We start from the raw sequence: 17549 nt of genomic DNA on the forward strand, positions 1-17549 counted from the left end.
AAGGTGGCTCAGTGGTAGAGTGCTTGCCTTGCATGCATGAGGCCCTGGGTTCGATTCCTCAGCACCACATAAACAGAAAAAGCCAGAAGTGGTGCTCAAGCAGTAGAGCACTCACCTTGAGCTGAAGAGCTAAGGGACAGCGCCCAGGCCCAGAGTTGAGGTCCATGACTGGCAAAAAAAAAAAAAAAAAGCTGGTCTCCTGGAGCCTAGAATTACCATGTTGAGATAATCCCGTGAGGTGAATTTGGGGATTTTGTTTCATTTGCATTTGGCTGATGCAGAACGATAGCCAGTATAATGCTAGCCTGAGCTACATGAGTCAGTCTGGGGTAGACAGCAAGAACACCTATCTCAAAGCAACAAACTCAATGAAAGATGTCAACCCTGTAAAGGATGCTGCCGGTGATGAAATATCATGAGAGTGAGGCGCAGAAGACTGACTCCGAGGAAGCACCACTGTTGTCTCTGGGTCATCGTCAGGATTAGGAATCTCTGGTTTGAGATTTTGTCTGTTGGTGAAAATATAGACAGAAGTTCTCATCTCTTCTTATCTCTCTTCACAATTGGCCTCAGTGCTGGATGAGAGGCAACTTGCTTGTATTTTAAAGAAGCACAAGCTATTGTTGCCCACCTTGTGTGCATGTTTCTGGACCCACAGACGCTACGAAGTATTGAGAGGTAGTTTTGAAGGCAGTGTGAACTTGGGCACTGCCGAGGACCCCCCTCGCTGCTCTCACATGGGGAAGATATTTTGGTGCCTTTGGTCACCTTTGGTCAGTGAGGGAAAGAGATCAAGTTCTTGTCACTGAACTCCTCAGAGAAAACATCTTGTGATATCAGTGAGTTCTGTCCTACAGGGCCAGTACTGCTTTGAGGACAACCATACAATGCTGGCTGAGTATACTAGGGTCTCTGAGTATACTGGGGTGGGGTGATCTTTCATTCAGTCTTGGTAGTTCAGACTTGTATAGTGAATGTTGACCTTCTTGTGGAGAGAAGTCTTTGCCTCCTAATTGAGAGTGGCTGGGCTCTGTTCTTTAAGTCAATCTGAGCACTGATTAGAATGTGCTTACATTTACTCTATTATAATGAGTTTTTAATTTAATTTCCTCAGTAAAGTATATATGTCCCCCAATTAGAGTTATAACTTAGTCAAGTGACATGTGGTGTAGTTTCAGTAAACACCATAGGATACTTCTTTGTATTGAGAACATGTGATATTGAACAAGGATCAATTTTTGTACAAGTGGAAACTGGCAATGGGTCATTCCCTGTCCCCTCCCCAAATTAGACAAATGTATATACAAGATGCAGGGTACCAAAATCAAGTACAGTGACACCAGGGGATATACCATAGGGGGAAGAACATACAAAAGAAACCAAAATATCACATAGTACCTTGAAACCCCACAAGGCAGTATATTGGAAATGAACTTTACAACTTTAGGAGAAAGGGGAGGAGTGAGGGAGGTGGGGGAGGGAAGGGATAGTGGGAGAACAACAAGAGAGGGGTAGCAATTCTCAACAAGAAATGTACTCATTGCCTTACTCATGTAACTGTAACCCCTCTGTACAGCATCTTCACAATAAAATAAAATCTAAAGAGAAGCAAGCAAAAATCTAAAACTGAATTAGATCTTTCTTAATCAGTTATTACTTTGGATACATAATACTACATCTCCTAACATAATAGGTTCCAAGCCATTGGGAAGTTAAATAAATGAAGCTTTAATTCTAAATTTATGAAAACTTAATATGATTAAGATCCTTAGGAAAAATTACCCAAAAGACCACAAGATGGCAGAATTTCTTTAAATCATTTAAAGAGGAAGTTGATACAAGAAAATTGAAATAGAGCGTATTAAAATAAGGCAGTGTCTAAAATACTAGGAAATGTTAGAACCAGAACGCAGTGATACAAAGATAAAGTTTACTGAAATCCAAAAACTGGCTTTAGTCATATGTTTTGCAGAAAGGACTACATTATTAATCTCAAAGATTCACTTCATTTATTCCAACCACTTTATTCAACCTTAACCTGGAGTAATGTGAGTCGTCACAGATTTATAAAGCATGTTCTTGAACATATCCATGAGACAACTCACAGGCAGATTGGCTCTGAACATCTCCCAGTTTGTTGGCACATTTCTGGATTTAAGCCTGGTGATGGTGCTGAGTCATCAATAAAACCTGAAATTGTTCAGCCCACATCATTGCCGCGGGTAGGAACTGTACATTATCTTTCGAGTTGCACTGAAAAGATTTGGAAACTACCTTTTCATATTGTAGATACCTCTTTTTGCCTGCTGGGTGGCAGAATGCTGGGCTGCTCTCCATAAGTCATTATTCTCTTGAACATACTGTGAGGACCAGTACCCTCCAAAGAGGAAAGATGACAAATTTATGAGTTAAGATTTTTGTTTGTATTTCCTGCAACTAGTTTAAAGTTTTGATTTTCTGTATTTATAACAAATGTCCACCGAATACTTTGATTTTACATAGCAGTCTTTAAGTAGTTGCTGAAGCTTTACATTGGTCAGATTATTCTAAACTACTTTACATTATTTTTGTTAGTTCATTCAGAATTAAGGCAGACTAAATTATATTACTTAATTTCTTCACATGAACTAATGAAATTAATCAAAGTGATTTAGATTTTTTAATATATATTTTTTATTTTAAAGATACTGTTCAGAGAGGTGACAGTTATATGAGCAAAGTAATGAGTCCATTTCCTATCAAACATTGTTACCCCTTTCTTTGTTTTTCCCCTACCATTCCCTTTCCACCCCATCTCTCCAACTCTGCCCTCACCCCCACCCTGACTGGAAGTTGTAAAGTTCATTTTCAGCATAGTGTCTTGTACATCTCATTGTTGCAATGGGTCATCCTGTATCCTTATTTCAGCATTTTGTTATTTCCTTTCCCCTCCCCAAATTAGAAAAATGTATATACAAGATGCACGATACACAAATCAAATACAGTGACAACAAGGGTTGTACCATGGGGGAAGAACATACAAAGAAACAAACAAACAAAAAAAACTACACACAGTACATTGTAAGTACATTAAAAAGAACAACAAGAAAGATAAAATCTCCTGTGTCCCTATCTGGTGGTCCATTTTGCTTAACATCAGGTTATATGGTCATATGTACATAGCTTTTGACTTCTTCTGCTTGTCCTATACATATACTAATTATTGCTGATGAGGGAAACCATGGGACCTATGTTTCTTTGAGTCTGTCTTACTTCACTTAATATAATTTTTTCCAAGTCTTTCCATTTCCTACTGGAGGCATAGAATTCCTGTGTGTGTGTGTGTGTGTGTGTGTGTGTGTGTGTGTGTGTGTGTGTGTGTGTGTGTGTGTCACATTTTCTTCATTCATTTACTGAGAGGCATCTGGGTTGGTTCCATATCTTAGCTATGGTGAATAATGCTGCAATAAACATAGTTGTGCTGGTACCTTTAGTATGGCCTTGTTTGTGATCCTTTGGGTAAATGTTTAAAAGTGGGATTGCTGGGTCATAGGAGAGCTCTATTTGTAGTTTTTTGAGGAACCTCCATACTGCTTTCTAAAGTGGTTGAACAAGTTTTCATTCCCACCAACAATGCAGTAGGGTTCCCTTTTGGCCACATACCCTCCAGCATCTGTTGTTACTAGATTTCTTAATTATAGCCATTTTAACTGGGGTGAGGTAGAATCTCAAAGTTGTTTTGATTTACATTTCTTTTATGGCTAGAGAAGTTGAGCATTTCTTCATGTATCTATTGGCCATTCCTATTTCCTCTTCAGAGAAGTCTCTCTTTAAGTATTTAGCCCACTTATTAATCGGGCGGTTGATATTGGCACATGAACAGACCTGAGGACCAATGGAATAGAAAGACCCAGAAATGAACCCACAGACCAATAGCCATCTTCAATAAGGGAACTAAAAAAATAGAATGGAAGAAAGACAGCCTTTTCAGTAAATGGTGCTGGCAAAGTTGGTTAAACATCTGTAGAAAACTAAAGCTAGTTCCCTGTAGATCAACCCTGCACCAGAATCAACTCCAAATGGATCAAAAGACCACAAAGTCAAAACAGACACCCTGAAAACATTACAGGAAGGAAAAGGAGAAACCCTAGGTCTCCTTGGCGCAGGCCGAAATTTTCTTAATAGAGACCCAGAAGCACAACAAATCAAAGAAAGATTGGACAAATGGGATTTCATGAAATTGCAGAGCTTCTGCATGGCAAAGGACATAGCTAGCAAGATCAGTAGAAGGCCCACAGATTGGGAGAAGATCTTCACTAGCCATACAACAGACAAGGGTCTAATATCTAAAATATACCTGGAACTCAAAAAATTAAATCCCCCAACAACCAATCCTCAAACTGATTTAGATTTTTAGAAATAAGAAATAAAAGTTGCATCCATTTTTTCAGTTCTTAGAAACTTTTATGTTTGCTTGCTGCTGCTATCTAACAAGGAGCCATTTCATCCTTTATCCAGTAATTGCTTGAACTTTAGTTAATGCTAAGTTTTGAGTCTGTAAGGGTCTAAACCAGATGATTGGAACTTCATGGGAAAGTGGGCTTTGTATTAAATGATCAGGTTCATCCTTATAAGTCCTGTGTTATTTAGAATAATGTATGTAATTAGTAGCTAAGTTGTCCCTTTCATTTTTAGTATTTGTCAACAAACAGAATGTCAGAAGATAGTAAGAATGAAATGATACACTCTAAGGCTAGAGGTGTGGTTCTAATGCATAGCAAGTGTGAAACCCTGAGTTCAAACCCCAATACTGCCAAGACATACAAACAAAAATAGTTTTGCCAGGGGCTGGTGGCTCCCACTTGTAATTCTAACTACTTTGGAAGGTGAATACTCTTAAGAGTTGAGTTCAAAGCCAGCTCAGATATTGGTGGCCCCACATGTAATCCTAGCTACTTGAGAGATGGCAATCAGAAGGGTTGACATTCAAAGCCAGCTCAAACACCTCCTCCCACCTCCTCTGTCAATAGCTGGGGAAGATGATGTATGGCTATCATCCCAGCTATGTAGCAGGATGAGATCAAGCGGATAGTGATTCCAGGCCATTGTCTGTTGAAAGGGCCCTTCTCAACAGAAAAAGCATCATATCAGCTATAATGGCTAGCTTTAGCATATCTCTCTCTCTCTCTATATATATATATATCTATGTCTATAGATAGATATCTATAGATATAACTATATCTATAACTATAGATATATATGTAGATATATATCTATATCTATAGTTATAGATATAGTTATATCTATAGATATCTATCTATAGATATAGATATATAGAGAGATATAGTTATATACACACATATATATATACCATATGGTGTATATATATGTATATATATATATATAAAACATATATATATATATATATATACACCATATGGTATATGTACATATATACACACACTCTCTCTCAAAAGACTGATGAAATCTCATTTGCTCATAATAAATTATCCAAGAAAGCATTTTTCTCATTAATATTGTGTTTCAGATAATAAATTTAGTAAACTACTAGTAAGGATGATTAGGGGTAAAGCAATAAGTTCAGTTGGAAAACATAAGTATGGGCATATTTTACATGGTTTGTGTTATCTTTGCACAAAATTGCTAAATGCATATCTAAGACGTTTCTTTTTTAATTGATGACATGTTATGATTAAACTTTATGGTATATTTAATTATTAGATGAGGAAGACAAAAACAAAAAAAATACTCTGATGGGGAAAAGTCCTAGAAAGCAGTTTTACCAGAGATATCTTCAGATCCTGAGCTCTTAAGGAAGTATAACTTTATTAGATAATGATTTTAATTACTACTTTCCATTTATTTACCAGTGCTCTAAAATTTGACATGTTTATTAAGAATCACTTGAGTATATAAACTTTTGTGGGAACTTACATAGATTGCAGTTACAGCTAAAGAAGGTAATTCAAATATTTTTGTCTCTGAATACATTTTTTTTTCTTACAGCATCTTCACAACTATTTCACAGTGACTCTGGGAGTTCCTGCTTGGTGTTCTTATGTCTTTTTCGTACTTGCCACTTTGGTTTTCGGCCTTTTCATGGGTCTGGTAAGAGATAATACCAATTATTTTTCTTTTCTTCAAAGCAAAGTACGTGTCTTATAAAATTAAAAGGCAGCCAAGAAAGAAAAAACACATAATAATTCTTTTATATGCAATCTAAGCAGTTAAATAGTACATGCTTATTTGACACTTCTTTTGATGGAGATGTGAGATATAATGGAAAATTCATTACGTTATTATCTTGCTATTCAGAATATGACAGTGGTGAAGAAGAAATAGAAACCTAAATTGAATTGATAAACAGTTTCTAAACCAAATCATCTGTGATTTCACACACTGCCTACTTGTTTAGAATGTTAGGACTGCTCAGGGCAGCGGAAGACTTTTTTTTCTTGTTGATGTGCTCCAAGGGAACCTCTGATCTTGACTGGTTGCATATACATACAATATACTTTTCTAGAAGTGAATTTTGTAAGACAATTTTTATTAAAAAAGAGAGTCATTATCATGGAAATAAATACTATTCAAAGCAAATCACTCTCTCTTTTGGACATGAAAACCAGGACTAGTCAGTATGTTTTACTTTTTAGGTATTCTATTTTTTGTTTTTCTTTTATTTTCCTTTTATTTTTTAGGTATTTCAGATGTAAAATGTTTGTCATGTTTTACTCTTTATGATAAGTAATTCTTTTATCTTTTAAATTACACTTGATCATTTTGCTTACATGTTAAACTCATCTAATATAAATTCTTTAAAACATTTATATTATATATTAGTAGCTCCTAAGCATTCTATAGTGAAAGTAATTAATGATTACAAAGAATCTAATGGAATTTGTCTCTCTAGCATTGGAGTTTTTTTTTTTAAGTAAGTTTCACCTTGATTAACAAACAACTCCAAAGAGTAAAGAGAATTATTTTTATTTTTCCCTGATACTCACAGTGTCGTTGATATTTGGCTGTGGCTGTTAAACTTCAGAAGTGGGAATGATGCTTAGCTTCTGATGTAAGCAATGAATTAGTTCCCAGGTATATCCTATTCTGTTTCATTAATTGTATTGCTAATTGACATGGCTCTGTTTTGCTGGTTTGAGTGGATTTGATTTTGGACATAGAACGCCATGGTCTGTGCTTCCCCACTTGCTGCTTAGTGCTAGATTTTTCTAGATGTGTATTTTAGGATAATGCGAAGCTCTTGTGGAGTGGTTAGTATGAGGTCCTGAGCGAGTCAGAGACGGAGCCATTGAGAATGTAGGCTTAGAACGAACCTTTTGGAAAACCAGTGACAGCTCTTTTCATCTTAAAGAGTATTGATTTTTAAAATATTTTATTGTCTCTAAATTGTTGTACAAAGAAGTGCCATTCCACAAAGCCTTACATGAATACAGTGCATCTTGAATAATGTCACCTCATTCTCCCAACCCTAACCCTTCCCTCAATTTTCTTAATTTTGTAGGATATGAATTGAATCTTCCTCTCTTCATTTGTCTGTGCTATCCTCTTGATCCACCCTCCTCAGTTTTCATTATCATTTTCATTTCCTGGTGCTTTGTTATTGGATTGGATTTTTTATTGGATTGTGAGTTAGCCTTTTAAGTTTGAGTTCTCCGCTGCAAGTACCATATTTTCGTTAATGCATTTGTATACAGTAGGATACCACCCCAAAGTGTTTACTTATGTATTTATAAATGTATACTAGTGTCCACATTATGAGAAAAAAATGCATCCTTTGTATCTCTAAGCCTGACTTATTTCACTTAACATTTTTCAAGATTCTTCCATTTCTTTGCAAATGATGCAGTATCATTCTTTCAAATGCATGAGTAAAATTTCATTGTGCACATATACCATTGTTTTCTTGATCCATTCAGACACCGAGGGGCATCTGTGCTGATTTCCTAACTTGGCCTGAAAACCAGTGAAACAGAAGAGTTTTAGAATATTATCTTTGAGACTGACGAAGTCTAAGAAATAGAATCAAACTTGATCTTGCATGAGCTTTATTTGGAAACTCAGACTGAAATAACCATTGAGGAAGGTTATTAGAGCCTTGGCCTGAAGAAAGAAGAGTTGATTTCTGACTGTTCACATGATCAAATGAAAAGCACTATTCATGCTTTATGATAAATTTGGAAGATAAAATTTTTAATAATATAATATATTACTCCATTTCCAGAAAGTAGCAAATGTCTATCTCTGTTCAAAATACCTTCACTACAATTGCGTACAGAATTTGCCTTATCATTTTTAATTTCATGGCTACCTTTAAGCTTATCTTTTCTAAAATGGATAAATTTTAACAACTACATTCGCACCTTATTTTAAATTATTTCAGGATGGCATTTTCATTAATTTCTAGGTTTTAGAGCATGTTGGTGAGAATGTTATAGCATACTAGGGGACTTCAGCTGGTCAAAGCCTCTTGAGGCTACTTTGAGTGGCCCAGAGTTACAGCTATGCCTTGTCCTGTCCAGTCGACTTGGGGAACGGCACATCTATTAGGAAGTTGGGATGTAAAGAGGGCTTGGTGTTATGTTATCAACTGAGTTAAAACTAAATGAAATCTGAGTCGAGAGTGTTGTGTATTGAATTTCCCAAAGAAGAAGAGGCTAGGAATTGGTCCAGTACTCAAAAGGAGCAGCTTTTTGGGTGCTCCATTGGATCTCACTGGAGGTCCTAGAGCCAACAGGTTTCATGAATTACTTGTATTCTCATCCAGGATTAGAAGTGAAAGTCTTAGATGTGTGGTTCAATGTCTTCTCTGTGACAAATTTGCCGAAAATGGGCTGAAATCTGAGCCTAGGCCTGCCATCATGTGAAGTTTGGCCCCAGCAACCTTTGTCCTGTTCATCTTCATGGAGTTTAACTTTCCTCCTAGCCAAGAAAGTGACATGTTTTCCATAAAGATGTTTTTGATTAAGTTACTGGTTCATATAAGCTTGACTGTTACGCTTACTTTCTGAATTTTAGAAGATAGGAAGCTAAAACAGGTTTATTATAATTTGAGTTTTGTTTTCTTGATTCTGCTTAGTGATTATTGAAATATTTTGCTAAACAGTATTTTTTATATTTAAAAAAAGGGTTTCATTTTAGGATAACTTTTTCATTTTTCACCCATCTGGGAAGGATCTTGAATGCATATTCAATTACATTACCCAGTAACTTTCTGGAAGGGAGCATAGTCTTGGATAAGCAGAGGAGCCATGCGGAACATAAGCAGTAAGCCAGGTAGCTTGAGGAAAAGTCTTTCAATTTAAATAGTTCACTCACAGAAAAAATAGAAGGGCAGGTTTGTTTTAGTCTCTTTCTTATCTGTTAATATGTATAAGTGTTGTCAAACTTTAGTGCTTAGGTAAATTATTTTTCTAGATGCTGTTAATCATGGCTTACCCAGGGCCTTCCACAGAGGTAGATATTGAGTATTAGAGACCTGACTGTTACCCTCTAAAAAAATGTGTCTGCCCTCCTTGTGTAGGAACATGACTAACTGCACTGTCTGTATGCAAGCCAAAACCTGAAGATGAAAAAGAGGGTTTCGTCCCCCTAGGGACTTTATTTCTAAACAGTACCATTTTGTAGTGCCTTAGAACGTGGACCATTTTAAGGGCATGCTTCATGACAACCAAAAAAAGATCGTGAACTAAAAATTCTAATGGAAGAATGAGAGGATTCCCCACTTCTGACAAGAAGGCATATATGGAATTGAATACTATCAGATATAAAACAGACCTTGTCCAAGTAGAAAGCAGCTAAGTGAATTGTTCAAGGTCATACAACCAGTAAAGGGAAAAAGGTGAAACTAGTTTCCTATGAGGTTTTCCTAATCAACACCATCTCAGGCCTATAGACGGCCCAGGTCTGTCATCCGTGAGACTTTGTGGAAAATGCTTATATTTCTTGTTACTGGAAGGTGTTTCTTCTTTCAGTTGCAATATGCCAACATCAAAATTTTTCTCTGTCTGGTGGAAACACAGACATAAAAGACATTACGCCTTGTGAATAGCTAGTAAACACATAAAAATCACATTTGAAATATAAAACTTTTCCCCTCAGTCCTTCCAGACATAAACATTTTTCTTTCTGTTGAACTTAATGACTTGGTATTTTTTGTTCTCCAGCCTTCATGTACTTTCTGCATCTCTTTGCCTCACCTGTGGGTCTTCTCAGCTGGGCATTTGGGGCTTTTTCTGGATGCATGAGTATCAGGAGTCTTAGATGGTGTAATTTAGAGCAGCTGTCAGGCAGTGAGTATTGCCCATCCTCTCCTATTAAGGCCCAGGGCCTTAGTGCCTCCTCCTTCTATAGGCATTCCTGATCATTTTCCACCCCATAATTGATTGTCATTTCTTTGTATATCAGGTATCAAAATGTATTCATTGTATTAGACTTATGTTTCATCATTGTTTTATAATTAAACTTCTCATTTGTCCTCTTTTCTATACTTCTCAGATATTAGCAAGTTTCTTCAAACTTAATGAATCAAATACCAAATACAGTGTTAAATGAATATATTCATTGTAACAATCTTGACCATAAGGTGGGCTATTCATGTGATATTTTTAAAATTGAATTTAAAAAACCTCTGGCTTTGACTTATTTAAAATTTTAGAGCATCAGGAAAAACACTGCTGGTATATGTAGTACTATTACTATTTTTTAAGACTGGTCAATTATTTAAAGAAAAATCATAGTCCAGCTGTTAGTTAGATACAAGAAGAAATGTGCTTTCTAAAAGTGTAGCTGTTTCCAGTGTTGGAGCTATTTGTATTTCGGTGCTGTAGAGGAGGGAGGGGAGTGGAAAAGTCAGTTGGAAAGATTGGTTTCAGCTTACTTGTGGCTCTGGCTGACTGCCCTGTAGGACACAAGCTGTCAGTTTCATCAGCATGGCCCATGCTGGTCCCTGGTCATGGAACATGGACTGCTGTGGTTCTTAAGGAAAAGGCGTGTTTATTATAGTAGTAGATAACTAATACATCCATCAGTGTCAGAGGTGAAGATAATCAACCACTGCCTAGAATTTAGTTAAGATCACTGAAGACTTTGCTCACAGTTTGTCCCTGAGACAGTTCTTAAAATATTCTTATGATTCCAAACTTTGAAATTTTCTTTCATTCAATTAAGGGCTCATTATTAGTGTGAGGTAGTTCTACTGCAGAGTAGTTTTGTTTTCCAAAAACAGTGTTTTCAGAGACCATTTTAGACTTGGCTGACAGTGTCTGTTTTCTTATGCTGGTTTAATTTATCTATTTATAGTGAGATCCCTGTGGACTTTTGATTTTGCGGTGCTTATTCTAAATTAATAGTGTTTCCTGTATTGTGTCACATTCTGAAAGTAGGAAATTTCTAATTATAACCTTGTCTTTTTGAAGACTTTCAACAGGCTGCTAATTATTTGTCTAAGAATGTCAGGTTATAGAAGGAAGGCCTAATTTTGAGGCCCTTCGGTAAATGCCCTGTCTTCTCACTGCAAAATTGTTCTTCTTCCCTCAGGTCTTGGTAATAATATCAGAATGTTTCTATGTGCCACTTCCAAGGAATTCATCTGAACATTCTGGTAAGTATATTCTCACATGGGTAGAATATTTTTGGACTTTGGGATTGTTTTACGGCTTAGAATTCACTTTTGTGCTGTTATGAATCGTAGGTTTTCCCTTTGATTTACCTGGTAACCATATTGTCATCATTAGCAGTTCTGTAAAATGTGCTCTCCAGGTCTGAATAAAATTATATTCCCTCCTCTAAATTAGAGAATATTAAATATTGGCAATTTTATTTTCCCTTTAGTTTTTGCCCTTTCCTCTTTTGAGTTGGAATGATGAGAAGTGGGACAGGAGAACTCACATCTGTTGGGTCTCTGTGGTGTATCATTACGCCAAATCCTTTAGAAGAAGTCTCTCCAAATCCTTATAATGTGCTATACTTGATATTGTTTTCTGGGACTAAGTAACCCTGGATTTGAAAGTCTATTCCTTACTAGTTTTGAGGCAGCATATTAATTTCTATTTACTAAAACTTATTGGAAGTTTCTCATATCTCTTTTTACTTCATGAAAATTTTTAGACTTTAAAATTTTCATAGATAGTTGAACACTGTGTATATGCCTTAAAATTCTTAAATGTAACAGAAACCCAGCATAAAGCATCTTAGGGAAAAAGATGAAAATTTATTAGCTTATATAACTGAAAACTTCAAGAGTATTCTGGCTTTAAGCCAGCCTAAATGATGCTAGGTTTCTATTTCCAGGGGTTCATTCAACAGCCCTAACTCACCTTTTATCAGTTTAGCCAACTCCACAGAAAGAGGAACGCTTTTCTTCCTGACTCTGTTCCTAAACTCTTTGGGGAAGATCCCAACAGATTTAGTTTCTGTTGCATTATTGAACCAGTCTCTATGACCACTGGGGTCACTAAACTTGCTACAAGGTAATAAACGTAAAGGATGAGGAAATGTTTGCTCTCCATGACTATGTGATCTGTGAAAGTAAATGTGGTCAGGAGAGAATGGAGAAACCCTGCATGGAGCTCGGAAGCCTAGCCGAGGATCTGTCCTTTATGTTCTGAAAGCTTCAAGGTGCTGAAAACTCATTTTCTCCAGTTGCAATCATTTATTTAGAGGATGCTTTTCTGTCTTCTCTCCACAGATCAGGACCAGAGGTCAGAGGAGGCTCACGGGGTTGAACAGCTGCAGGATGCAGAGGAGGATAAAGATGACTCAAATGAAGAAGAAAACAAGGACAGCCTTGTGGATGATGAGGAAGAAAAAGAAGAGCTTGGCGATGAGGATGAGGATGAGGAGGAAGAGGACAACCCAGGTGGTGGTGTGGATGAGGAGAAGGATGATGTCAGTGGCCAGGGTCCCAAGAAGGAGGGCAGTATGACTGTGAAAGAGGGTGAACCTGACAAACCTGGCGAAGATATCCCTGAGCAGCCCCGCCCCGCTAGCACAGAGCTGGCTGAAGACTCACTGAGGCAGCGCAAGAGTCAGCAGGCTAAAAAGGAGCCATAGGTTAAATGGTACTCTTTCCAAGGACACAGACCAAAAGAATATTTCAGCTTCCCTCTGGTTTTCAGTTTAAACCAAATCCTTAGTTTTTCCTGAATCAGCAAGCCTCTCTCTCTGAAAAGGTGACCTCCAATCATGTAGATGCATGGGCTGTAAGCCTGTTTATGTTAAGAATCAAGAATGACAATCAAGAGACCGAAAAACAAGATGCTTTTAGAATCTAGTTGTGGACATAGGATGGGATCAAGTTCATTTATTTGGAGCTGGAGAGTCATCTAGAGAAGCCACCCACTGCCCTCATTAGCACCTTCTAGAGATAAGGCTGCAGGCTCCATAAAATGATAGAAAAGCTCTCTCTTCTCAGCACACCCTGTTTTACTTCCTTTTCACATGTTACATATTTATTGTTTTGTCACACTGTAAGAAGCACCAGGTACCGTACAGCACATAGACACATTTTTGGAGACAAAATTTGAGAGGGTCTGGGATATAATTTATCAACAAAATTACTAGGGTGTTGAGAAGTCAGCTCTCTAACTCTCCTTTGTTATCTTTTACTTCTTGCCTTTAATTTACCCAGTTTTTCTGCCATAGACCTGCAGATACTCCGCCCTTCCCCATTCATCCTAAGCACTCTGCAGCCAGGTCTGCATCCACCACACATATTCCGACTTAAAGGTTTAGATAATCATTAACCACAGCCTGTGAGACTATGACTGCCAAGCTTCTCCAATGGAAAGTTGGAGTCTTTGGAAATTCAAAAGGAAGTAGGGATTTTACACAACAGATTTTAAAAAACCACTTTTGCCCAACATGTAATAGGTTCTTTTTTCTTTTCCTTTCTTTCTTTTTTTTTTTTAAAGCGGAAGTGCTCTAAGTCTTGCATGAGTATAAAGTCCTATGCAGAAAACTTGAATGTTATGTTGTTTTCTTTCCATCTCAAGGGTTCTCTGACTCTTGAACCACTTTAATAACAACTGAAAAGCCATTTCCGATTTTCTTTCCATGATGTGTGATTGGTGAAGAAATTAATGAAAGTCAGTATCAGGAGGTAAAAGATTTGATTTTGTTTCCGTCTTCTTTACTCTTCTAGAGAATCGTATCTTTGTAAAGGTCTCACTGTTCAATCCACCACAAATTCCCAGAGAGCCCAGTTTCTTTAAAAATAATCCATCTATCTCCTCTCTTACCTGATTTATGTCTTAGAATAAATTCATAAAATTAGATTCTAGGCATATGAAAGATGCTTAAAGTCAGTCTTAGGCCCCTAAGGTCCAGGCAAAATAATGAGTAAAGGTTTATGAAATTCAGGAAGTTTCTGTCGTTTTTATAAAGGAATATATAATGTTTAGGTAACTCTTTCCCTGTACTAACCGAAGCATGTTGGGGGAGGTTCTGACACTCTGCCCTCCTGCAGTTGAATAAGGCTCCTGTCAGCCTTACACAAAGGAGGTTTTTAGTCTGATAGTCTGTTTTGAGAAGAGGCTATTTTTCATCTTTCCAACTAGTTTCCAGCAGTCTTTTCTTGGTGTATGGTAGTTTGTTAAGAGTTGCTGGTCATTGTGTTCTTCAGACAGCAGTGTGACCTCAAATTTGAGCACATTGATGGATGGAAAAATCCTTAACATGTGCTTATCCCCTGCCCCTATTGCCATGTTTCTACCTGGCTGATTAGTGTCATGGTTCAGAGGGTAGCATTTCCACCTCTCTGATCCAAGAAACTACTGGCTCAGAACTGGGTTATGTCTGCCTTCTGGTCACTGAATTAACTTCTCTTGAAATCAGTGAAACAAAGTTTTCAAAGAATAGTAAATTCAAGTTCAGAGTTATGGAGTAAGAAAAATTTCATAGTTTGGCTTTTCTTTATAATGAACCTCCCCATCAAGTTGAAATATTTTTTTTCAGTGCTATTTTTGACTACAGGGGAAGGCACAAGGAAATTATTCAACACTGGCTTTTTATACATACAAAACCAGTTTCCAATTGGACCCCATTGGTACCTAATTGTAAAATAAGAAAATGTATTATTTTGCTCAGCAAAACTTAAAAAAAATGAAATGTGGTTCAAAAATTATCTTGGAGAAGAACATACAGTAAAAGTATCTATAGGAATCATTTTTACTGATGAGGTTTCCAGTAATAAAAGGCCAGTTATGTATACATTTAATTTCTGTCCTCTCAAAACCTTTAAGTTTATTTTCAATAATTAGTGTAAAATGAAAAGAAAAAGTCAATCTATAATAATTTAAAACTAGATTAATATTCTAATAAAACTAATTTTTACCTGATTTTTCAATCACGAATCCCTCTTTTGCATTATCAGCTATTTAATTACAGATGCAATTTTATATACATTAAAATTAGGTGAAGAAGATTGTGGACTGGAGATGCCCAGCACTTTTATGTGTAGGTATTTGAAATAAGGTGCCTTGTGATTGTTTAGAAGGAGTATTTGAAACTTCTAGTTATCTGTGTGATTTCTTTTGTTTTACATTCTGTGTTTGGTCTGCTGATCCAAGCCAACTTGACTAGAAATGTCATAATGAAGCAACACACTATTTCCCTTTGAAGTATAATAACTGAATAGGGAATGATAGGACCTATTCAATTCACATGCCATTCACATTGCTTGGCATGTCCGTACAGTTTCATCTTGTATGTAAGATCCCTGTCTTGTTACGTAAATACTCTAGTATAAAGTAAACAGCCTTTAGCCAGGTTGGCTTTTGACAGTTGAGAAAGCTACACTTTGACTTCTTATGGCCAAAAACATTTGTTGGTAATCTGTGGTGTTGCAAGGTGTTTAGATGTCTGTAAGTCTGCAAAATTGTGCCCTGTAACACCGTAGGGTAGAGGATAGAACTGTAGGTAAGGAATAGTTACCATGTGACTTTTTATTAGCAAATCCTTTGGGAATGGAGCTGGCTTGTTGCTTTATAGGATGGGAACATAAAAGAGTCTGAAATAAAATGGAAAGGCTGCAATGAAAGTCAATTTGAAGTCTGAAAGGAAGGGGGAACTACTGCTTTTAGTGATAGACATCAGAAGGGTTTCTGCCATTCACCTCAGTGCTGCAGAGCATGATTTCTGCCAATGTTAAATATGGACGGTGGCCTGTCCTGTCAAGAACACCAGTGGATTACAAAGTGTTTGTGTAAATCTTTTGTGCCAACATGGCAGTTCTTTCTGTATAGTGTCTTATATCTTGATCCTCTTGAAAAAATTATAGCCAGTCCAAGTATAGAGTCATCAGTTTGATTGCACCTGTTGGAGCAGTTCTGTGGACAGCTTTCCAAAAACAGGAGGTGCAATTGAAGGGTGTTTGAAACCCTCAGCCCAGAGGTGGCTTCAGATGGTTATTCTCATGGAGGTTTATGTAGACTGTACTGCTGTAAATAAATATGTGTGTGACTCCTGTGTCTTTGTCCTGTTTCCAATGTCATTTAATTGTATTTGTTACCAGCCAGCTTCGTGGAAATGCAGTTTTTATACTCAAGACACTGGTTGTTTGTACTGCAGCATTGTGGGTTTGTCCTCTTTATGCCTTGTAAATGTTTTGATTATTTACTTGTGTATTTATTTTTTCTCTTTATTGATGTGTTCCTTGTTTTCTCAAATAGATATGTAGCCATTAAAGTGAGAAGTTGAGTCATTGTTATGTGACCATAGAATTCTACATAATCCTGTATCTTATATGATTTTCTTTTACTGTAAATTTCTATTTGCATCAAAACAATGATAGTTATGACTAAGTAAAAACAAAATAATGTATTTTCACAAAAACTGTTTGCTTAGGCTGCTAAAATATTACTTTGTTAAGAAATGTTTTATCTCTGTGTTTATTCCCTATCTAGTCATTCTTTACTTCTCACTCTCATGACTTGGTGTAGAACCTCAACCATATGCTGTTTAGCTGCTCAAGGACAAGTCCAGAGATTCAAGGGTTCCTCCCCATCACAGCTTAATATGTAGTAACTCCACACTTGCTTCCCATGCCTTGCTCTGTCTTGAAGGCTGAGGATGACACAGCTGGAGCAGACACTAAATGATGGTGCAGTTACTCCTAAACTGGCCTAGTGTGCTAGAACTTTCAGAAGACTGCATTCTATGTCATACTTCTTCCCTGCCATAGCAGTGGAAATGCAAAGAACTGAGGTGACTCCCGTAAGTGTTCTCAGATGCTGCGTGGGTGATGGTTTTTATCTTTCTGGTTAAAGGTGAGGGGGAATTGTGGATATAGAGTTGCTTATTGACATTTCTTTCTTTTTTTTGGGGGGGGGGGAGATGGGTGGGTGGGTACAGAGATAGTACTATGTTTGAACTCAGCCTTATGCTTTTAAAGTGACACCATACCACTTCATTCATTCTACCAGCTCTTTTTTGTGTTGGTTAATTTCAAAATAGGGTCTTGCTTTATGCCCTTATCAGCTTAGGTTTTGATACTGCTTTTCCTATTTATTTTTGTTGCTAGACTGACAGACACA

The 17549-nt window shown here is 36.9% G+C and overlaps 1 protein-coding gene across 1 annotated transcript in view; it reads left to right on the forward strand.

Moving 5' to 3' along the window:
* Positions 1-16889, forward strand: part of Tmx4 (thioredoxin-related transmembrane protein 4) — a 42965-nt gene extending 26076 nt beyond the window's left edge. Inside the window, exons 6-8 of the mRNA XM_013010919.1 lie at positions 6007-6108; positions 11554-11617; positions 12704-16889. Of these exons, the coding sequence (XP_012866373.1) occupies positions 6007-6108; positions 11554-11617; positions 12704-13068 (531 nt within the window). The 3' untranslated portion in view covers positions 13069-16889. The remainder of the gene's footprint in view (positions 1-6006; positions 6109-11553; positions 11618-12703) is intronic.
* Positions 16890-17549: the final 660 nt, after the last annotated feature.

This window comes from Dipodomys ordii, unplaced genomic scaffold, assembly GCF_000151885.1.
Source record: "Dipodomys ordii isolate 6190 unplaced genomic scaffold, Dord_2.0 Scaffold13, whole genome shotgun sequence".
Taxonomy (NCBI): Eukaryota; Metazoa; Chordata; class Mammalia; order Rodentia; family Heteromyidae; genus Dipodomys; species Dipodomys ordii.